Source organism: Falco peregrinus, chromosome 5 (genome assembly GCF_023634155.1).
Source record: "Falco peregrinus isolate bFalPer1 chromosome 5, bFalPer1.pri, whole genome shotgun sequence".
In the NCBI taxonomy this organism is placed as follows: Eukaryota; Metazoa; Chordata; class Aves; order Falconiformes; family Falconidae; genus Falco; species Falco peregrinus.
In genome coordinates this window covers 47833510-47856886 of record NC_073725.1, presented here as the reverse complement: position 1 = coordinate 47856886, position 23377 = coordinate 47833510, and the positions used below count along the sequence as shown (strand labels likewise).

General features: G+C 44.4%; 1 protein-coding gene across 6 annotated transcripts in view; it reads right to left on the bottom strand.

Annotated features, from left to right (window-relative positions):
- Nucleotides 1-1656: 1656 nt before the first annotated feature.
- The window catches only part of JCAD (junctional cadherin 5 associated), a 66495-nt gene continuing 44774 nt past the window's right edge, over nucleotides 1657-23377 (bottom strand). For 5 of the 6 annotated variants that reach the window (XM_027781661.2, XM_055805697.1, XM_055805696.1 and 2 more), the window contains 2 exons: nucleotides 21407-21765; nucleotides 10746-14852 (listed from right to left, as the gene is read on the bottom strand). In XM_027781661.2, the coding sequence (XP_027637462.1) occupies nucleotides 11132-14852; nucleotides 21407-21705 (4020 nt within the window). In that variant the 5' untranslated portion in view covers nucleotides 21706-21765 and the 3' untranslated portion in view covers nucleotides 10746-11131. Of the gene's footprint in view, nucleotides 7189-10745; nucleotides 14853-21406; nucleotides 21766-23377 lie in introns of those variants that run through there. The other variant, XM_055805698.1, reaches the window with a different exon arrangement.

Here is a 23377-nt window from a genome sequence, read left to right as displayed (position 1 = left end):
CAGCCAGCCCATCCCAAGGCCTGGCTGTTAAATCAATGGCAAAGCAAGCTACAGCTAGCTTTTGAAGTACAGTGCTGCAGAGCAGCAGTATAGCACCTCAAATAAATTTAAGGGGGTTTTTTTTCTGTTGTTTTTTGCAAACATTTGCTGTTATCTCAATTATTGTTACAAGAAGTGTTCTTATTTTAAGGGGTAAATGGAGGGATTTGGCTTCCTTTCTGCATCATACCCTGAGGTATGACACTACTGCAGGCTGGTGTTAGCACCTCACTGGATAAATGGTGCAAAGGGATTCCCAGGGTGCTGTTTTTCTTCTCCCAAAGAAAGGGAAGATTCAGAGCAGGACAGACAGAGATAGCTTTAATTGAACCTGAGCATGCATACCGTTGTTACCCAGAAAAGGTCGGACATGCTCCAGGGCTATAAGATAGATGTCAGTGGGAAAGATAAAGATGATGAGGTGTGGGTAGAGTAAGATAAGAGCTAAGGGTCTTATTCAGTTAGCCAAGGGTCAGGCATTTGTGGGGGCTGGTGTAGCAAAGAGTGAGTGAGCTGCTGGCTCTCCAGCTAGTGCTGGAGAGGGGGTAAAAGGGAGCCCTGAAGCTGGAGGGGTTTTGGTTGACTTAGTGAGAAACCTTTTAAGTGAAGGTGCAGCAGCATCCGCTCACCCTTAGTTGCCACTACATTTTCCTACTGATTTGCTTTGCAGGCCAGGGTTGGCCTGAGAACCTACAGATTGGCCTGAAGGGAGCATACACTATGTTAACCAGCCTCTGTTCCTGTCTGGTGGCAGACAGCAGGACTTCTGCCTGCCTGATGCACATTGTGGGAGTGATGGCCAGGTAACATCCAAGAGCAAAAGTGAGAGATGTCTCCCTGCTGGTGTGGGCCAACATCAGCCTTGGTACAGCTGCCCGCCTCTTTGCAGAGAAGATGAGTGCGGGTGGGTGGGAACAAGCTCAGAAAGGTCTGTGCTCTCATGCCTTCACCTTTTCTACTGGGCTGTTTGTGTAGGTTCTCCCACACATGGCCAATCCCTTACTTTGAAGCATTGGATCTCAGGGTAACAGGACAATTTGGTCCCTAGCCTACACTTTTGTCTGAAAAAAATAAAAATATATTTTTTAATATTAACTTGATAACTTAGCTCTCTTGAAGTCCTATCAGCACAGATACAGAGCATGCCATTCTTTAGTGCAATGTAGCCAAAGTAAACTATCCCAGTGCCATATCAACTTGTGCAAAGGGAGTGGAAAATACCCACATGGAGTGGAAAATGCTCTGGCGCTGTAGGTTTGCCCAGCACAGATGGCTGGTTGCCAGGCAGTAGGGGAGGAATCCACTCTCACACAAAGGCAGAACATACCCTAAAGGTAGCAAACAAACAGAACACAACTTGGAAAGGAGTGACCTATAGTCTGTGCTGCTCTGAGAAAGTGCGCATGTGGAAAGTAATTCTTTCAAGTAAACACAATTTCTTTACCTGATGCTGTAACAGGCTAGTCAATACATCAGGTTTTGAAGTAGCAGTCTCCTGGAGAATACTGCAGCCTTTTAGCACTTCACCGATACATTTATCTTTCTTGAAGGCAATGCAAAGATCAGAGCACATGCTCCATTTTGCCCCATGATAACAACATCAGCATCACAGAGGAGTGTATCCATGCAAAATCTTTATTTGGAGAATGTTTTCTCCTGAATAACAGCGCCCCTCCAGTTTACACATAAGCCCAGAAACACAGTATTTGCATTGTGCAGAAAAAAATACAAAGGAAATTCTTAAAACACATTAATCTTCTGATATATAAATAGTATTGTCATTGCTTACCCCTATTTTATCTCTTTTTATCCCTCTAAATCAGCCCTTGGGCTAGTTAGAGCAGGAAACCATGGCAATGACATAGTATTAGTTTTGGAGATAAGCCACAGTATCATGAAAGTCAGCGTGGAGAATTATCTGCATTGTATAAGGACAAAGACACAAGGATACTGATATACTACTGTCTAACACATATATCTCCTTGTTTTCCTTCCAGGTTAGGAATGGCTTTTGGAATGGTTCTGATTATTTTCTCTGCTGGTCCAGAGCTTGAAAGAAGGCTGAGATTGCTGCTGTTGAGGGTGGAAAGTTCCTCCTTCATTTTATAATCTGTGTGTTATTGCAGTTTCTCTTGGCTGGGAAATTTCATTTTTATTTCTAATCTCAGCCATGTGTCGGTCAATTCTGAACTAAGTTCCCTTCACCCTCTCCCTGCTGTGCAGCTCTGCAAGCCATATTGCAAGCATATTTTTCAGCATGGGTGGGAGGTAGCATTGCGGTTTTGGGTTTTGCTATTGATATCAGGATTTCCCTTTTTCTTTGTTTGAAACATTTTTTTCTTTAAAAATAGAGTTGATGGTAAACAGCTTTCGTTTAGTCCCAGGGGGAGGTGCAGTGAGCATTTTCGCGCAAGTTTGAATAAGAATTAAATCAGAATTTCTCAACTTTTCTAATACATTCAATGATATAGTCATCATCTCATGAAATCTTCAGCTTGATATTTTATTTGGATTATGCAGAAGAATAGGAGTTTAAACTTTGTAGTCTTCACTTGTAATTATATCTCACTCCACTAAATTAGGATGGCAGCATTGTGGCTTATTGCCAGCGGAGGGAAATTAGGGGATTGTTTGATCCTCAACCAAGAGAATACCAATGTCCTCCAAAATGACAGCTTTACAGAAAACATTCAAAAGGCTGACAAGCTGTCAATCCTTTCCATTCCTTTTAACATGGTTTTGTCTCTCTTCTTTGTGCTGAGGGTTCCTGCCAAGTAAAGATTCACTTCTCACATTCGCTTGTTTCTATCAGATCTTGAACGTGGACAAAAGTGCCCACTTTGCAACTGCAAGAACTTCTGTCGTTTAAAATGCAAGAATATTTCACTTCTGCTTTTCTGCCAATCACTTCACTAGTTTGAAAAGGGGCAGTGAAGGAAATATCAGCTTTTTAACCCAAAGAGAAGGCCGAGTGTTATAAAACTACAATCAGCTGGGTGTCCATGTGGCAAAGGCAACAGAATGTTGACCCTAGATATTAATATTGATTTATGATATTAGACAAACAGAAATATTTTACTAAATGCCAATATTTATATGTAAATAAGCTTGATGGGACTGGTAATTTTCTAAAGGTGACAGATTAATTCTGTCACCTTAGCACTTTAAGCATGTGCTGTCCTTCATGTTTTTCGAGAGCTATCGGGTGTTTCAGTGTATGGACTATTTGCTCCCAACATCACAAAGCGAGTCAAGGAAGCTCAATGGCTTCGATACCTGATACAGTCGCAGTGAAGACCGACCTGCTGTAGAACCTGCGGTATGAAATGCAGCAGCCCTTCTTATGCCTGGGGAAGGCTTCTTGAGCCAGTAGCTGACAGGGGATGCTTAAGCCAGGCATATGGCCAGGCGTTTCCGTTACCGGTCTTGAGTCGTTCGCCGGGATTTCCCGCCGTTGCCTTCCCCCTCCCACCCTGTTCAGCTGCGACGGCAGTGGCGTTTGAAACTCGCGCTGAGGAGCTGCCCAGACCGCGCTTCTGCCCAGTTCAAAGTGCCTCCAGCGACGAGGCTGGAGCGGGGTCGACAGCAGCGATTCCTGACGGGAACAGACCTGCGGCTGCCGCCGAGGGAGCCGCACGAGGGAGCGCTTCGCCTTGGAACGGCCGCACCCCCGGGGCCGGCCCGCCCCACCGCCCCCGCCGGGGCTGCGCTCGGACCGCTCGGGAGCCCCCAGGCTCTGAGTGACTCTTCTTCCTCGGACAGAAGAGCCTGAAACTTTGTGTTCGTCGTTTATCTTCCAGGAAGCTTCCTGGAAATCTTCCAGGAAGGAAGAAACCTCAGCGCTGCCGCCAGCTGCTGCCAGTGCCCCTGCCCCGTGGGCTGACCGTCCATTCTGGGTTTCAGCCGGGTAAATACAAGGAGGTGGCAGGCCCTATTTAGCTATCCGTCTCCCGAGGGGTCTCCCATTAAACATTTTAGAAATGTATAAGCCAGGCACGGGGTTTTTGCACGAATTTCTGGGAACGCCCATGAAACCAGTATCTTCCTAAGGAAGCCCTTTGATAACTTGCCATCCAACCCCATCATCCCCAGCAGCAGCGGTGCAACAACAGCACAAGCTGGATACACAGCAGCTTGTAACAACGTGATTTGTGAGGTTCTAGCTTTGCTCTTCCTCCTGAGAACGAAGGTAAATGCACAGTTCTTCACTGCGGCTCTGCAGCCACACGACCGCGTTGCAGGAGGCACTGGAAACACTGCCACATCCTCCTCCTCACACCGCCGCATCTTCCTCCTCGGCATCCGCTCAGCCCTGGGCTCCTGCCGTTGCCATTACCAGTGACAGCTGTTGCCATGACATTTTTATGCACCCATTGAGACAGGCACTGAAAGTCACCATCTACTGTTTTTTTAACTACATCTGGTGTAAAAAGAGCTTACTGTTAATTGCTGTTCACAACTGCCAAAAGGTATCTGGAAGGGTGTTCGACTATGGTACCATCCAGCCCATTCCGTAGCTGACATTTTAATTATGGCGCAGGTACTGTAGAAACACTGAAGCACGATCGTTCACAAAGCTGTACTCCGTGTACTTCTTAGTTGTCTGTATCATAGTATCAAACAGAACAACCAGTGTTGTTAGAGGAATACACCATTTTTAAAGCAGTACTAACTTCAGGCTTTCATCCACTGGTCAGTCACACACTACTGCAAAACAAAGCTTACTAACTTTCTAGGTTTTAATTTCTCATTCTTGGCCAATAAAACCTTCCCCACAGTATTGCTGCTTTTTCTTTTCTTTCTTTCTTTCTTTCTTTCCTTTCTTTCTTTCTATCTTGGCTGTTTATGTGCATTGGAAAAGTAATTACTTGACATGACTGATGAAACAGACATGTTGCATAATCAATTAACCTCCTCCCCATCAGAAGAAAATGGATTGCATGGGAAACTTACTCCACAGAGGCACGAACTGAAGGTGGTGGTTCAATAGACAATTTATAGTTCTTTAGAAATCAAGGATAAATTAAAACTTTCAAGTTATTGTTAGGCATTTCAGCTTTACGAGTAAGTGGGATGATAAGAGCTGAAGTAGTTCTATTTCAGAACTAGTTTTTTATGGGTAGAATTGGGGAGGGTGAAACATGTTTTGTAGCTATTTGCTAGCCCCCAGATGCCCTAGATGGTGATGAAGAAAGGTGGATATAGCAAGACTGGTGGAAACAGTTTTTCAACATGTATAGCTACACAGCATGCACAAGAGTTAATAAAATGAATTATACACCACATTTTCTTTTCAAACAAGCTTTAAATAGTCCATATGTAACAGAATCATGTGTTACAGACAAGAAATTCTTGCTGCCAAAACACAGGATGAGTGTTTTTCCCTGTCGTTCTTTCCAAATTACAGACTTAGGAAAAAAATATTTCAAGAAATTGGAAGAATTTAAAAAATAAAATTATGCTAAAAACCAGAAAAGGCCAGTAGAATAGAGAAGTGAAGTACATGAACAAGTCATCAGAAGAATATTAGTACATAGGTACTTACAAAAAAACACACAGGAGTGGACATAAAGGCTTTAAAGACACAGATACTATGCAGGTTAATTCGGTATCAAAGAGCAGAATGTATAGGCTTTATTATAAATTCTTTAACTCATGCATTTGTGTGTGCAGATAAAATATACTTAAAGTCAGGTATTTAAATGCTGTCAAGAAGACACCTGAACTCCTCCCCAGGAACATCAGTTGACTTCAGGGAAGAATTAAACCCAGTTTTGTTTATTTTTATACACTGGCCTAATCCAAACCCATAATCTGTAAAAGGGAACAGATTAAAAGAAAGAAACTAGGAATTTTATCTAAGCCACGAAGAGACACCGGGACAAAGACCCCAACCCACTTTTTGTTAATCACCATCACTGGAATGTAATGGCAACAACACCAGCCCAGACAGTTCTCAGCTGTGCTTCAGAAAGTGGCTCCAAGAAGAATGATCTGAGGGTTGAGTGGAGAAAAACAGACATTAACCCTGTAGTACATACATATACATAGATGACTCTTTTCAGAACAAAATAAGGTAGCACTACTGAGTATGTGGCAATACATTGTGTGCATTAAGATATACAAGTGAAATCTCCTAGGGGCACCTTCACTCAGAGGGATAAGTCTTCTTAAAATATTATAATAATAATAATAATAATAACCATAACAATACTTCTTTATACTTGCCACTTGTTAGCAATTGTTTACATCGTAGAAAAATAGATAGTATTCTGTAACAAGAAATATAGTTACTTTGTTAAAATGGGCTATTTTAAACCAGCTACTATTCTTTCATATAAAGAATTTCTAAACAGCAAAACAAAAATAGGTAATACTGAGTGCAAAACAGCCAGTGGTATACTTTGCATTGGTTTGAAACACTAGTTGCCAGCTACTATAATTACACGTTCTGTACACTGTACTACAAAAGTCTTCCATCTTTTAGAAGCTTTGGGGGTTTTGCTTTTCTCTAGGTGGCAAGTAATTATTTAATCTGAGTAAATTCTAGCTCTGGAAGTCAGAAATAACTTCACAATCAGTCTTCGCTACCATTCTCTTGCATTTTGTCCCCCATGTAGTGCAGCAGCACTTTCTACTTATGGCCAGAAATCCCTTAAGTTAAACAAAGTTTAGACTGTAGATACCTAGAAGTTTAGCTTATAAATTCACATTCTTTTAAAAATCATTTCATTAATCTCTCACGTTTACATTTATACAAAAGAGAAAGCTCAAAAGCCTCACTTCATGCATTTCATCGTCCCCGCTAAAGACTGAAATAGAGTTCAGATAAAAACTTCTTGCCAATGGTAGGTATTAAGTCTTAACACTAAAAAGCCAGATGGTTCCAATGTAGAAGTCAGATTTTCTGTGGTCTCCGCAATAGTTTCAGATACAAATAGCTAATTCCTAGTGGCAGTGGTAAAGGCATTATCAGTACACCATGAACACCACAAATAGAGGCAATTTCCAAGCATCAAAGAACAAAAAACACAGAAAAAGCACCCAGAAAAAAAAATAATCAGTGAAACATTCTTAGTAGAGCAGAAATCTCTCCATTCTCTCTTCTTTCATCTCACACCTTTTCAACTTTGGTGGGGTCATACGTATCTGAAAAAAAAGCCCAAGATAACACTATTAATAAAGTGTGAAATCTATTTAACATTGCTAGTTGATGAAATGAGACATCTTTTCTCTAGTTTTTATTTTAAAAAGAAGCTAATAGTGGACTTACAACCTTAAAGATACATACTACATTCCTGACCCAAATTCTGTATTTACACCAGTGTTAATTCAGAAACAACTTGGATCAAATGCATGGAAATAGAATTCTGGAAGCCTTGGGTAGGTAGGAACAGGCACACTGAATGCTAAGTGATCACTTCTAGTTTTCAGATGCTTTGACAGGGAGAGAAAGACCAAAGATTTGCCCTCCTTGTACTGAACATTAAGGACAAATAAATGCTTTAAGTTTCCTAGCAGCATGTTTAAGGCTGGCTGAAGAAGTGATGATGCCATCCAGTCATCAGGGTCTTTTAATTCAATTGCAAAACCTTGGTTTCAGATTAATTCAACAGAATACAGGAAAGCACAGCTGTGTTATATCACTATGGTTAGATTGTCTTGCTTCAGTTTGCAAAACCGCAGCTCACGTTTTGAACATTATTCACTAAGGCACTGGACTGGCTTACTAACACTGTTATCCATTTCAGCCTACCTCTTGTCAGTTCACAGGACAGACTACATGTTGTTTTTCTTTTCCTGAATCCTCAAGGATGCTCTTCTGTCAGATTTTTTTAATTGGATTTATCCCAATGTTGGCCATGAAGTGAGCAGTTACAAACCTTTTCATTCACCCTTGTGACTCTGGGATAGGATTGTGTGGAAAGGGCTCTGCCTTGTGAGATCTGCCTGCCCTGTGCCATTATGCACACATCTGACTTACCCTAGGCTCCTTCGGATGCATGGTCATGGTGTGGAGCTACCAGGGCTACCTGCAGAGGAGTCTGTAGGCACACAGGGGCCTGGACGAACTGGCACCACAGCCTGTGCTATGGTGTGCTACTTGCTGCTCTTACACAATCTGAGTATCTCTGCTAACCTTAAACGTCCCTCTTGTAGGCTGTACTCCCACAGCACTCACATTTAGACAGTTGAGCATGAAAATAGTTGCATATCACACTTTGAAATAAAACGTTCGCCCTCAGGACTTCTATGTTGATGTGAGTGAACATTTTCAGTCAAACAAGCATAAAAATCCTCAGAGGGAAATTTTCACTCCTGTGTGCAAGTGTCCGTCTGCTGCATCCAGACTCATATCAAAGGGGAACTGGCTATGAAAGAACTTCTGGATTTGGCCTCAGTGGGTGGACACTCCTGTGCAGGATCCTTTATCGCTTCTGTTGCCCACTCTCCTCAAATTGCTAGGCCAGTCAAGAAAGGAGTCTGTGCCAGCAACACTTGTGTTTTCAGAACTGCTTATCACTATTAAGCCTCTTCTGGTATTTCCAAACTTGAAGAACAGACACCACTTGAATGCAAAACAATCAAGGGGAAAAAAGTTTTTGAGGGCTAGTGCACTCCAGGATAGCATTGCATCTTTCTAAGCTTAATGCACTGATGGTGTGGGAAGATGCCTCTAAAGCAGAAACATTTCTTAGATTGCAAACATTTTGCCATCTAAACTGCTAGAACATACAAAAATTCAGAATTGTTCTGTGTGAGGCTGACTTAAGAATAAAAATGGATTTACATTTCAGAAACCTGATTTTCCTAAGGCCAGACACATTCACATTAATAGAACTCCCCACAAAATTGCAGGTGCTCACTGTTTCAGGGAGTGGCAGGGGACGGGAGGAGAAAACCAGGTCACAAGATACGAACCCCCTGCATGGCTCAGTTTATTCCTTGAAAGCTTACCCACACCCTCAGCACTTAAACCAAGGACACAAAAGGGCCAGACTGTCAGGCTATGTCACCCTTCTCAGGGGACAAACACTGGAGTTCTAGCACTGATACAGAAATGTTTATTCAACATTTGGTTAAGCTCATTTGAAATGCTCTTTACAGAAACAAAGCCAGATCAGCAGCCTCATGGAAGCAGTCTTCACACAGCAAAGGAGAAAAGACATCCAGTGCATTTGGGAACATTTGGAGATGTTCTTCTAATGGCAGTATTTGCATAGTAAGATGAGCTTCTTGCACACAGTTTTGACAAAGCTGTTATTCTGAGATGACTGTTCGCCTGCCAGGCTGCATCATACATGTGAAAGCCTGCTCCTGCTAAGGGCTCTAGCCTCTGTCATGGGCCCAGTCTGCAACTGGTAAGACTAACATCACCCTACCTCACTCCAAATCAAATAGCCTTTAGCAATATTTACCCTTCAAAAGCAACAAATGCAATGGTTTTCCAGGATTAAATCTCATTTTGGCTTTCAGTGGTACCAGTGAGCTAGTCTGGAAGTTGGAGTGAGAGTTAACAGAGGAAGACACAATGCCAGGCCGTTCTACAAACATGAATCTTCAGTCCTGCCCCATTAAGGTAAGGTGAAGATCCTGTGGCCATCAACAAATCAGGGTCTCTCTGGATGGGAAGAGGCCAGTGGCAGAAATGCCTGACCACCCCATGTGTGTGTTACCCTGCGGTAATGGATGTGTGCAGCAGGAAGGGACAGCCATGCTATCCAGATGTGAGAAGGGCTGTTCCATCTGCGATGGAACTGCTGCAATGGGAATGCACTGCAGAATACAAGCCTGGCATTGTCAGCAAGAGGGATAAATTTAGACCTAATTTACTGCAGAATAACTCTCCAATAAAACACACACAATCTGTTTTGATACATCCCTGAAGTCATGTCACCACAACAGTTATTTTCTTCACTCCAGCAGAAACCCCAAGGGAGGAAAGCATATGAAGTGCATGTGGGGCATATGAGACCTGATGGGTACAAGGAAGCTGAATTAGCCTGTTTGGAAAATCTGGTCTAGAGAAATACAGTTCAGAGCAGAAAGTGACACAGAGCTGTGGGATACGTGAAAAAAAAACATGAAGGGAAAGGCTGCAAGACTGCACGAGTCAATACTTAGAACTCACACAAATACTTCTCTTTAGATGGAAATACATAAATCCACTTTAAAGTATGCTCCATTTAATTTCAGTCCCTCTGTACTGGAAAACTGTGAACAGATTTATATCAATGAGGTTTAATGAATAACCTGTGCAGATTTCAAGGTAGAGTGTCAGTTGTTACAGAGAGGATGGAAAAGGAAAGAGGAGACTAATATTAATCTAACAACTTTCACACCATACATTTGTCCACTCCAATTAATTTAATGGACTAGACAGGTGGCCTGGGAGATTGATCCCTTTACACAGATCTATGGCAACAACTGTTTTTCAGTTGTTCTATCCAATGCCTTATGAAAACTGTTTCGGAGAGAAAACAGCTCATGTTACTTTGGGGATGCATACAGACTGCACAAGTTTATATGCTTTTGAGATGAGGAACACCAAAAAAAAAGGTGTTCACTGAAAAAGTCAACTTTCCATTAAACCTGCGGAGCAGGTAACAGTTATTCTCAACATATGATCTGGAAAATATTCATGAGAGAGAGAGATGCAGCCTTAATGCAGCCATTTCCCAGAGGCTTCACAGAAGAACATCAGATTTTTTAGTTTCTTCTGAACTCCAATATAGTATGTGTCTACTTAAGTACTAGAGAGGGGAAAAATGCGTATTCAAGGAAAGGCTATGATAAAATCACCACGTGTTTCCAAACACTGGCACTAGTGTGACTGTCTTTGGATTCTGCTGTTTGAAGCTGGCCATTCCCTGAAACAATAAGACAGAGATAAGACCTCAGGGAGAGCTCCAGTCTCTGTGAATGAATTTCAGTATCACAAGTGAGTTTTACAGTAACTCTTCCTAAAATGGGATCAGAGAACACTCATGTATCTCTTCCACAAGGAGAGCAAAGGGGGTGGCAACCAGATGGAGGTAGTACCACCTACAGCTTGATACTATTTGAGCAGCATTATGTGGGTATAAGCAAACTAGTCATGCCCATTACATAAGGAAATAGTACCCATCTGGATCTCCCATAATAGGGTCTTACCTAAAGAAAAATCTTTGTTGATCTTCTTCTTGTCCATTCCACCTAAATATCCATTTTCACTGAGAGAGATAACACGCTTGGAAACCGCCCCTGAGCTTGTCAGTTTGCTTCCTCTCTCCTCTTGTGCCCTTGACAGTTTCTCCTCATCCACCTCCTCTCCCGAGTCTGCACTCTTAATGCTCAGACGTCTCATCCGGGACACAGAGTCAACTTCTTTCATTCGCACTAAGCGATCCATGGCAGTCCGACTAGGTGGAGAAGTGAGCTTGCCTTGGAGCGTCTCTATCACTTTTGAGGTGCTTCTCACTCTCTTTTCTGAATGCTGATACACAGCTGACTTGCAAACCAAGTTTTGGTCCTCACCTTGGCTGGGACTTGCAGGTTGTTCAAGAACTTGCTCAGTTACAAGTGTTTTAGTGCTGGCTTCCTGGTGAGTGGTCAGGCATTCATCAGGGTATAAAGGCTGGCCTCCTGCTCTGACAAAGAGAGTGCTCTCTGTCCAGCCACACTTCCGTCTGCCTTCATAAGAACTCTCTTTTTTTCCTTCTTTGTCACTTACTGTGCTCATCCCCACTGATGACCCAGTGTCCTGGGCACCATTTGCAGGGCTAGTACCTGTACAGGGCCCAGCATGGTCATCCGGAAGGAGAGACTCCACTGCTATATCTATACCTAAAATTCTTGCAGCTCTTGCCTGCAATGACTCATTCACAGGGATTTCCACTGCATTTGCATTTGAAGAGTGATCAGAATTGTTAGCACCAGATCCTGGGGCTACATCAAGTCCCACTGACCTCAAATCTGGCTCAGAGTGCCCTTGGCTCCTCTTTGTTAGTGACAAGCGTACTACAGAGCCTCTCTCTAATACCGTATCATTCGTTGGAGTTGCACCTTTGCTCAGTTTAACAAAATCTAGGTAATTTTGGTCTTTGCTCATCTCCTGCAAGACAGGGTTATTGAAAGGATTACTGTGACACGAAGTGCTTGGGCTACTGGACAAAACTCTCTCGAGAGGGCCCACGTGAACTGACTGCTTGCTTGTTCTGCTCTTGGCTTCCCCCATCTTCATTTCTGTTATCAGACTTCCATCTGCTGGCCTGACTCCTTCACTGCTCCCTTCTGGCTGTGAGGAGCCTTGAGAGCCAATGCAGTCCAGCTCACCACCATGCTCTGTCCCCACACTCCAACTTTCAGACTTACTTTTAACTCTTCCTGACTTAAATACAGGCACCTCTGGTACAACCATTTCCAGTTTCCCACTGTGTTTTGGTTCCTGGTTTGACTTCTCATTTCTGGCTGCCCTCCTCTGCATAAGGGTATCTGCCTGTGGAGAAGTCGCAGCACTTTCCAAATCTTCTTCACTGCTTGTGCTCTCCTCCTGCCCTTGCAGCTCCTTGTTAAAACTTTCTAGCTCACTTATTGCATCCCAGGGACGGCGACTTACAGGCTTCAACAGGAACTGCCCAAACAGCTCTTTACTGTTGCAGGGAGTGCCAGCTTCTCCTTTAACTACATCTCCCTTGGAAAGAAGGCTGGTTTCCCTCTCCTGGGCAGGCACGGCCTGGCTCTGGTGGGCTTTTGGGGAAGGGGCCTGAAAGACCAAGGTGGCAGTCCTGGAAAATGCACTGTTGCTAGACTGGCTGAAGTACATCTGACCCTTTATACCACAAGCACTCTGCCTGCAGCTTCTCTCATCAGAAGGTAACCCTGTCTGTTTTGACCCTATCGTGGATGCTGTACATCCTAGGAGCTTTGGAGACAGCAGTTTGTTACTATTGGGCTCCCCAGGCTTTGTACCATGGAAAAACTGTGGGCTTTTAGGTTCTTCGGCAAAAGTGGTCTGTGTCTGCTGGTCTTTGTACTGATCACCTGGCCAGGAGCCAGAGTATTTGAGCTCTCTGTGTTTTGTAGGCTGAATAAATCTGAGGTCATTCATTTGTTTGAACTCCTCTGGTCTCCACAGCTCTTGTTTTTGTAACTCATTTTTATTGGTCATGCTTCCTGTAAGCGCTTGTAACTCCAAGTCTGTTGAAGACATACTTAAAAGACTTTGTTCTTGCAAAGCCCCATTGTTATCAAACCCATTCTTATCAGGGCTCTGGGTTATGTTGTTGTTCCTATCTGTATCTGGCAGATTGGATTCTGATTTAACTGGGATAGAGACCAAACAAAATATAGTTTCATTCATTTTTTTCTTTGAACTTTTTTTGCTCTGCATCCCAGTTCCAGGTTCAAACTTTTTCACTTTTGTAACAGTTTCACAGGTGCTGTCCATATGTGAATTTCTTACAGAAAGTTTGCCTTTTGTGTACTCTGCACTGGCTTTGTTACGGGGGCTGTGATTAGTTGTGCTACAACTGTCTCTTTGGTCCAGCAAGGCACAATTTTCTTGATCTCGGATGGATGGTGCCAACCATCTGTTGCAATGGGTGGAGCTGTTGGAAGTTCTTTCTCCCTTTGCAGAACTGGACAAGTTTGATGCATCCAAAAAGGCACTGTTGTACTGTATTTCAAGATCTCTGTCTTGCGAAGCACCAGAACTGGGACTACATGCATTTTCAGTGTATTTAGCATTGTCCTGCAGACCTTCGGGTGGTGCAATTTTAATATGTCGTATCCGAGGATCATCAAAGGGAATATACTGAACAGAACGCAGGTAGTCGGCAGGGCGCCTTGCATGGCTTTGCTTCCCATGAGGAAGATGGTTGTCTTTGCAAGGGTCACCTCCAGTTTCAGAAGTATTCATGGCTGGTCGTTGGCAGGGGACAACCCGCTCTGCAGGACCCTGCTGATCGCTGCTGGCATACGTGTCAGTGTTAGGCACTTCATTGAGGGGATGTGGGGTCGTGTTTTGGTGAGGTGGGGATTTGTAAGAAGGAGGAGGTACATAGACCGGGGGCTCCAAACCAGAGTCTTGAATGCAAGCATCTTGCCTTGGCTCATTAACTTTGGCTAAGTAGGAGATAGGTTCATCTTTCTGGTAGTGGTCCTGGAAACCCACAGTTTCTACAGACGCCCTAGTCTGCCGCTGCAATTCATAGGATGGAGGCTTCAGAGGTCTCCCATACTTGGGTTTCACCAGGGGATGGAAATGGCCTCCTGGTTCATGGTGCTTAGCTGGTTCCACACTCAGTCTGTTTGGGGGGTAGGAGGGGGTTTTAGTTATGCTGAGTGAGTTGTTACTGTTGGTCAGGGAGGGCATTTCCACACACCTCATGCTCTCAGGTGAAAGGACCCTCGGCAATGACTGCGATTTCCCCTTGTTGTGGGCACTCAGTACATTGTCTCCTCCCAGGGTCAGTGAATACAACTCTTGAAGCAGCTTCTCCCTGTCACCCTCGGACATTTGCCTCCCTACCTTTTTTGGCTGGTTCCAGCTTTCCATTCCCAGACTTTGCCATTTGCAGTCGCTGGGCACTTCGCAGCTCTCCTGCAAGCCGCTTCTTCTGACATACCCTGCACCCATCCCCACCTTCAGCTGACTTTCCTTGGGGTGCCGGGGTGCCCCCGGCGCTGCAGCCAGGCCTTTCATTTCCACGCTGGCTTTCTGGGAATAGCCCAATAGCACACTGAAGTCCTGTCCCCGTCTTCTCCAGTAGGTGAGATCTTTGTCAGTCTTAGGTTGGGAAGACCATGCTAATTGAGGCCTGTCATAAACCCTGAAAAAGAAACACAGCGTCACAGGCAGTTTGCACAGGTGCTCCTTTCTTTCTCTTATGGGTAAGGCCATTAGGAGGTCAAATGATGAGTTATGCCAATGGGGTTTGTGTGATCTATTTGCAACCAGATGACTTTATTATTTTAATGAGAGGATTTAAGTCAGTCATTAACATGAGTAAAGGAAGGGACTGATGTTCTGCTGGCATGTTGTTAGCTATGCAGAGCTGTTAGAAAGAGAAACAAATGAACACAGTTACATACTGTGCGAACACGCACAGCCCTCCTCGATGGACACCAGAAAACCAGAAATGATTGTGCTGAACTTATTTCTGCACTCTGCTATATCAAAACCTATAGATGTCAAGGGGACTACTGTGGTACGCAAGTTTAATAGGAATCCAAAAAGCAGAGGCAGGGAGAACAGACAGAGGGCTATTTCATAAGATATATTCTAGTATATGAGCTGAAATTAAACATGTCATTTCCAGCACTGATTCTTGTTCATCTTTCCGAGCGAACAAATTTCTTCAAAGTGTTTTGGATTAAGTGACACATGCCACAACAATGGTGATGTATCAGCACAGTTCTGATTAGATGGAACCAATATTTAAAATTTAAAATACCTCAAAAGAGGTATAAAATTCTTAAATAACAGAGGGATGAGCTCCAGCAATCTATTACTGGAATATATAAAAAAACATTTTATTGCAGATTAGAAATCCAGAACACAGATTTACATGAACAGAATAGGTTCTTAGTGTGTTCTGAACAGAGTGTAAACTGTTTTATATATTACTGTGGAACAAAATTGGTACCCTTCTACATAAATAATTAATCTCCTACTTGAACTGTATTCTGCTATTCTTGTACCTAAGGTGTCCAACAATATAACTGCCTTTACACTATGTGCCTGCCACCAGCATAAGACTGGAAAGAAAAATCAAAATTGACAGAAATAGGACAAGTATGTAGATAGAACCCAAGAATTTCTTTTTCTTTCCTCCACCCCAAGGTATATAAACAGTGTCATCTAGCTCTTTTTTACTAAAAACAATGATCTATTGAAATAGTAGTTTGTGAAAATATAAAACAATTCAAAATTTGGAATGAAAATTAAGATCCACAGCAATTTTCTTTTATGTATATTAACTTCATCCTATGATTATAAAAGTTTAAAAACCAAACTGGGACAAGGGACATCTTGTTCATATTAATTCAACTGGATTAAGACTTAACATCTGAACAAAATGTTCTGCCTCTGAAGCACAAAGTACAGTTCGATTGCTGAACCCCAGGAAGTAACAGACGTCTTCATTAATCAGTGAGATATAACAGGACACCTCCTATATTGGAAAGTTGATAGCAGTAACAATGAACATTTCCATGCCTTTCTGCATGTGGAAACATAGAGCTGAGCAAATGCTGCCGCCTTCTGAGATTATCAAACCTACCTTTTTATCTCATCCCCCTGCTGCTATGGCACCTTTTGTGTCTGTGTTTACAAAATGAGGTGAGAAACAGGGTCTATCTAGCAATAGTGAGGAGGGAATGGACCGATTACTCTTTCTGTTTGATTTTGTCCATCATCATAAAAGGGTCTACAGAAATTGCAGGAAGTACAGGGTCATAGATTCTGAGATCAGAAGAGACGGTTACGATTATTTAGTTTGACATCTTGCTTAACGCAGGCCATCAGACTTCCCTGAAATGATTCCTGCTTCAGTGTCTTCTAGAAAAGCATCTAAAAATCTTGATCTTCAAATTTCCAGAACTGTTGTTGCAAAGCTGAATTCACCATTAAAAAAACCCCACAAAGTAAACCCAAATTCTTATCAACACAAATATAAAAGCATTGGGGGAACTGGGGGAAGGAGGTGTGGTAGACAATAATACTGAGATTTGCAAAAATTGCAACTAACAGCACAGGGTGGAATGGGCTGGCTGTTTAAAGGATTTAATAGGAATTCAGGAATGGGGAAGGAAGCATTACTCGTCTCTTTCCTAGGAAACCACTAAACCAGAAGAGTTTTGGTTAGTTTGCTTTTTTAGAAGTAAACAAACCCCAAGCTCAAACATTCATTAAAGTAAATTAGCCCTAAACTAGGACAGCTTCACTTACAGAAAGGATGTCCCTCCATTTATTAAAAGCTGTTTAAAAGATTAAATTTGTTTTTAAATATTAAAAGATTAATAACTGGGCCCCAGTAATGAACTTTGGAACATGATGCAAACCACTGTGAACTACACTACGTCATCGTTGCAATGCAAGTGTAGAAAAGACATTTAAAAAGGTATTTAGAGCATCTTAAATCTGATCTTCTCTATGATCTATTCACAAGATGGACAACATCAGTCTCTCCAGCTCCTGGCTCAGGTGCTACAGGTGGTTACACAGCCTGTATCGTGGGCCCTGTAAACCTTTGGCACGGATGGCACTGCACGGCGCAGCGGGAAGGAGTGTCTCCCCAAGCACCCTCCAGCTTGGCTCCAGCCTGAAGACTCCTCTGTTCCCAAGGATGCAGAGCAGCTCCTGCACACTTGCAGGCAGCAGGCACTGGGGCAGCACAGCACGACCACGCTGCTCGTGGCCACAGCTGCAGCAGTGAGTGCCCCCTTCCAGGACATATGACACTTTTGGGTCTTGCAATCAATGAAGTGGTGGGAAGGGGAAGCATCCAGGAGTCACGCCAAGTTCAAAATGTTTTGCTACAGCCTCAGCAATGCTACATCTCTGGATGGAAAATACCACTCATGCTGCAGTCTTTGCATCTGTGACACAGTTTCAATGAAGGGACTGCACAGTCCCTCTTAGCAGCAGCTAGTCTCTGTGCCACTATGCAATTCTGTCTCGCTCCATGATGCACCAGTACTGACACACAAAGAAATGCACACAGCATTCATGCTTCACAGCTGGGAGGGTGCCAAGGATGGAGCCGTCTCACGGGACCAACTTAAATCACGGGAAGATTTAAGTGCCAGAGGCAGAGTGGTCCCATGGGACCAAAGAGGTAGACTTTAGCATTATGAACTCTTTTCTAACAGGCTTGCTTCTAACAAATATCACAGGCCTTTGTTGCACAGGCCTTTACAAAAAATGAGGCTATCAGTCCACCTTGCACTGGCTGCATGACCACATTTCACTGGGCTGCCACTCTCAGAGCAGTGCATTGAAGCTGCCCGGTTCCCCTAGGGTGACACTGAACCAGCAGGACATCTCATGACGCACGCAAGGGTCCAGAAGTGAAGGAGTGTGGCACAGGCTTCACAGTCAAAACTCAGCAGAATGAGGCCACTGCAGGGCTACCTAGGGCATTTCTGTCCATTTCTGGCTACCAGCATGCAAGTGGTAGGTGTTAGGCAGCCGGTAGCTCAGTTGTGCAAGCTGCAGGCACCAGGACAGACTTCACACCCAACAAGGAGGCACTGTTAAGAAATTTCCAGGATTTGGAAGCAAGAGGGAAAAAAATTCAGAGAGCTGTCCTGGACACCGACAACTTCTGTTCTATTTTGGGATCCTATCCTCGCATACACTCTTCTGAGCCCCAGCACTGGGAACCACTAGTACACTTTTCTAATTTTTCCAGCAGATGATCACATTAATGATGTTATCAATTTATCTCTAAATTTGCTAGCTACCAACATAGTTCCTCCCACGTAAACAGCTAAGCAAAGTGCCTCTTCTCTCCATTCAGAAGAGAATCAGGAGGGAGTTCTCCATCTGTGAACCCTCTCATGTCTATCCATAGGGTCATTTCTTTGCTTTTCCATTTCCTTTGCTGCTTCTCCTCTTCCAAACCTTTACTGTGCAGCCTCCTAATGCTTAGTTAAGCAAGGACAGCCAGGGCAGCCCTCCCACCACCTGCTCCCCCAGACTTTGCCTGAAGAACAACAGGATGGAGAAAAACATCACTTCCCCGCTCCACCGGGGTGTCACTCCTCCTTTCCAAGCAGCAGCAGTGGGTGGTGTGATGTGCCCACATGCAGTTGCTATGAGGCCTTCCTATGAGGCAAGGTTTGATCAGCAGAACCTAATGAGTGGAGACAACAGCATCATCCCGTGACATGATGAAAAACCCTGAGTCCTGCAAGCCTGTCTGCAAAGGCAGCAACAAGGTGGGCAACATCATTCCTGTGCTGTTTGGAAGGTGACTAGCTCTTCTACATCAGTGGTCTGAGTGAGAGTGTGGTGTAGGTAACCCTTGGCTGAGGAGCCCGAGTCATGCTCTGAATTGCCATGGAGGTGTTCAACGTCTGAGAAGGTAGTTGGGACACATACTGCTTCTTCTGACCCTCTCCTGCTACTGTGCTGCACTGGGAAGGCAGTGTCAGGAGATGGCTGCAGGAAGCCTGCGATGCCCAAAGAGCAGCATCTTCGTGCTGGACCTTGCTGGGTGGTTGTCCCCTCTTTGGGCCCAAATGGTCCCCAGATCGCAGTATGCAGTCCTTTCCCAGCCTGAGAACCAGGAACCTATTTCCCACAATGATCCAGAAACCAGACAGTGATGTCAAAATCTGTGGTGGAGTTCACTGACCCACCGGTAACAGACCAGAACACTCCAAACTGGGCCATCAGTTTTAAAACAGCTCACACTTGCATGGCAGCCCCATGCCTTGGATGCTTTCCCAGGGCAGGGGAGTGGATCTCCAGGGGACTGTCACCCTGCAGCTCAGCAACTGAAACACAGGTGCTGCTGTACTGAAGCTCCAGACAGCTTTCCTGGATCTGGCCCAGAGACCTTGCTCCTCCCCTCCTGTAGCAGCAGGGCAGTGGCAGTGTTGTGCTTTGCACCAGAGGTACTTTGCACACTCAGGGATGGCAAGATAGGGATGGCTGATATAAAGATTTTCCCTTGTTCATAGCTGTTAGTGCCTTGTAAGAGCTCCTAGTAGGCTCACTGGGAATCAGTTTGCTGTAACAATAACAGTAAGAAAAGATTTTTGGTTTTATGAGACAAAGCCATTTCCAGCGCTGTGTTCCCTACTTTATGTGGAAAAGCCACTTCTTAAAACCAGGATATAACATTTAACTACCCTGTCGACTGACCCGTTCCACCCCTTTTGAGATGTTAGAAAGAGACATTTAAACTGTCAGAGAGCATTATTTTGTATTTAGCCAAGACCAGCAGTTACAGGTACCTCTGCCACGCCTGAGACTGGGGGCAAACACACGAGCCCCCATGGTTGCACCGGGAGGAGCGCAAGGCAGGGAGGCAGCAGCCCTCCCACACCGCCGTGCACCCACACAGGCTCTGCCTTACAGGTTGTGGGAGCAGCAGCACTGCGGTAGCTTCCAGCCTTGCACAGCCACGTCTTCTTCACACCAGGTTTTCCCCACACTGTAAACTCAGCTCCAAGGTCAAGCGCCAGCTTCCTTGGCACCCCTGCACACCATCTTCCCCTGCTTTAAAACCTCTTTCCCTTTCGTTCTTTTTCAGTATCTTTCTTCACTTTATTGCCATCCAGTTTACTTCATCCAAAACACACCATAAAGGGCATTCCTTATTACCTTTAAACCTGTGTCATCTCCTTCCTTCTCCAGAAGGGATGGTTCCACCTGGGGACCTTCACCACAGGTGGGACTTGCTTTACAGGGCTCACATCTCTTCCTACCCATTATCCTAGCTGGCAGCCAGGAGCTGTTCCTGCTCCAGGCAAACAGGCTTGCAAGGGGAAGGGATAAGAAGGCAAAGAGCAGACGAGGCCAGCAGCCAGGGGACACACGCCTTTGCCACACGGTGCTGAAAGTCTTCATAAGAGGACAAGCTCCCAAGGCGACAGTGTTTCGCCCTGCTTTCAGTTTCAAGCCCACTTGGCAGGAGGAAGGGGCTTTTCCTCGCAAACAGTTGTCACGCTTGGGCTGGCTTCCAGTCCTGCTCTAGCCCCTTTCCTTTGTTCATCCGCAGCACTCAAATAGCTGCAGAACAATGCCCGAGCGGTGGTGTGTACACACAGCTCTTCCTGCCCAGCCTGCCCCAGCCGCAGCACGCACGTACTCTATGTCAAGCAACCCAAGCGCGTTTTATGGAGTGACGACAAGAGCTTCCACTGGCTTGGAGCACAGGCACCTTCTCATGTTTACTCCAGCAGAGTGGCCTTATAAAACCAAGGAAGTCCTCAGTGCATGTAGGAGCACCCGCCAAGAGCTGCATAGGCTGAATCTACAGCAAAAACCAGGGTGTGTATGTGGCAGAAGAAGCTGGGTTCAGGTTTTTAAAATGGAAGAGAAAAAACTTTTCCCCCCTTTTTCACTGTACTTGGACTGAGCCCATCAGAAAGGCCTTTCTGATGCAGACCACATCAGTAAATGAAACATCCCCACACCTGGCCACTTCCTATCACCCCAGTATTCTCAAAGGCCTTGCTCTAGCAGAAGGTGAATGGATGTGCCACTGCTTCATGTGGACTTGGGACTTGCAGTGCATGGAAATGGTCACTAGTATGGAAGCCGGAAAGGATCACAGGAAGATGGTGTCAAGGGTTAAGGTCATGCTTAGTTATCTGTCAGGACCAAAAGGAAAAGAAAGCAAAGCCATGGCATGATGCTGAAACTTACCCCCCTTCTGAAGTATGAAAAGTGGACAAACCCTGAAGGTCATGGTGGTAACCAGGACCTGCTTGCCTCCCTTGGCTCCCATGGCTGCTTTCAGTGCTGCTTGAGTTGGTTTTCACCAGAGGTTTCTTGCTGTAAGCCCCAGCTCTCGATTCTGCTTCAAACCCGTTCAGCGTTCTTTGAGCAGATCTGTTGCCTGTGATTACATGCCGGTATCCATCATACCTGTTCTCATAGGAAACAGGGGGATTTTTTGACAATTTGTATCCATGAGAAATCAGGAGGTCTTCCACGCTGAACATGTTGTGCTGGTTTCACTCACAGCTGTGCCATCACAAAGCTCTTTCCAGCAGGACCCATCACTGGAAAACAAAACCAAAAACAAACAGAAGGCTGCTTTAAACAAGGAAAGGTATCTTTGATCAGATAATAGGCTGCTGAAGCTAAAAGTCTCATCCCCTGGCCTCAGTCTTCCACCCTTATAATAAAATAGATGAAGCAAAGTGCATGCAGATGCTGATGAATCATGTGGTGACCTTCCCTAGACAATACACCTCCATGCACTCAGCCAAGTAGCAGATGCCACACTGCTGCTGACTCAGTCCATTTCACTGAAGAATTAACTGGTGATTGCAGCTTTCAGATTTCACTAAGTGATCTCAAAAAATCTCTGCACCAGAGCTAAGCCCACCATCTGAGCCAGGCATTTCCTTAAAAAACAATTTTTCTCCAGTCATAGAGAGGTGTGTTCTGTATTATGTTTTAAGTTGCTGCAGGAAGAGGGGGTGGATTACAGGGCAATATGCCTCTCCCTGCAGCTCTGCATATTCCCATTAAGAAAAAATGTTCACATGAACAAGGATGAAATATGCATGAGAACAAAAATGAATTATACAACCACATGAGAAACCCAGGTAATATCATGCAATACCCCAGCTAAACAGTCATTTTTACAGATTACTTTCTTTTTGGCCTGTGTTGCCCTGCTGGAAATCAGTAAACGTCAACTAGAATAACACAAAACTTAAGATTTCGAGTACACTCTATTTTTACAGCACAGTTCCACTGTGTAAAATGACTGGAAACAACCTGAGATGCCCATGTCTATTATGTCTCAAAGATTTCCAAGACACAGGACAGTCAAGATTTTTCTTCCCAGTGACAGCCCTCAATTCTGCGCCGACTAGAGCAAAGATTCAGCAAACTCAATTAGCTGGCCAGAAACAATCTCTGTTGTCTATACCACTCTCGCAGCTTATTATGGCAATTACAGAATAGCCATTCTTCCAGAATTTTAAAATGAGTGGAAGGTAATGACCAATTCTGTAGGTTGTGCATCACAATGGACCTATTCTGATACATTCCTCCTTGCTTGAACTGTGTTACCAGAAGAAAGAATTTTTTTTTAAAAAAAGGTTGATAAAGGAGAATTTAAACATAGTTATGTAAAACATAGAACATTGAAGATGACTTTCCCTGCATGAAGAGTTCATTTAACCTGCCTGGTGAGTGCCGTGTGTCCTTAGCAGCAGCAGGTCTACCGGAGGGACAGAAGCCCAGCACTGGCAGCTACTCAAAAGCAGATCATCGCTGCAGAGATCATGACAAGTCAGTCCATTTCATACACTGGTCTCTAACGCTCTTCTTGGGCAAGAAGAAAAGGAGAACTGTTCACTGCTGTTTACAATAATTTATTTGAGATGGAGCAACTACCAAGATGGCATTTATTAGCACTACATCTCTCAGGCTACAGAATACACAGAAGCTGATGGGTTAGCTTAGAATTCTGCGGTGTAGCACTTCACATATTATGGCCACTTTTTGCCTATCCAGCACCCCATCCATTTTCTGCTCCCGCCCTGTCTCCTGGATGCTCTGCAGACTGCAGAGCCGGTCTGGCTGGCCACTCCGGGCCAACCTGGTGTGTGGCTCCTGGGCTCGCAAGGACCCTCCAGCCGCCTCTGCCCTGCACTG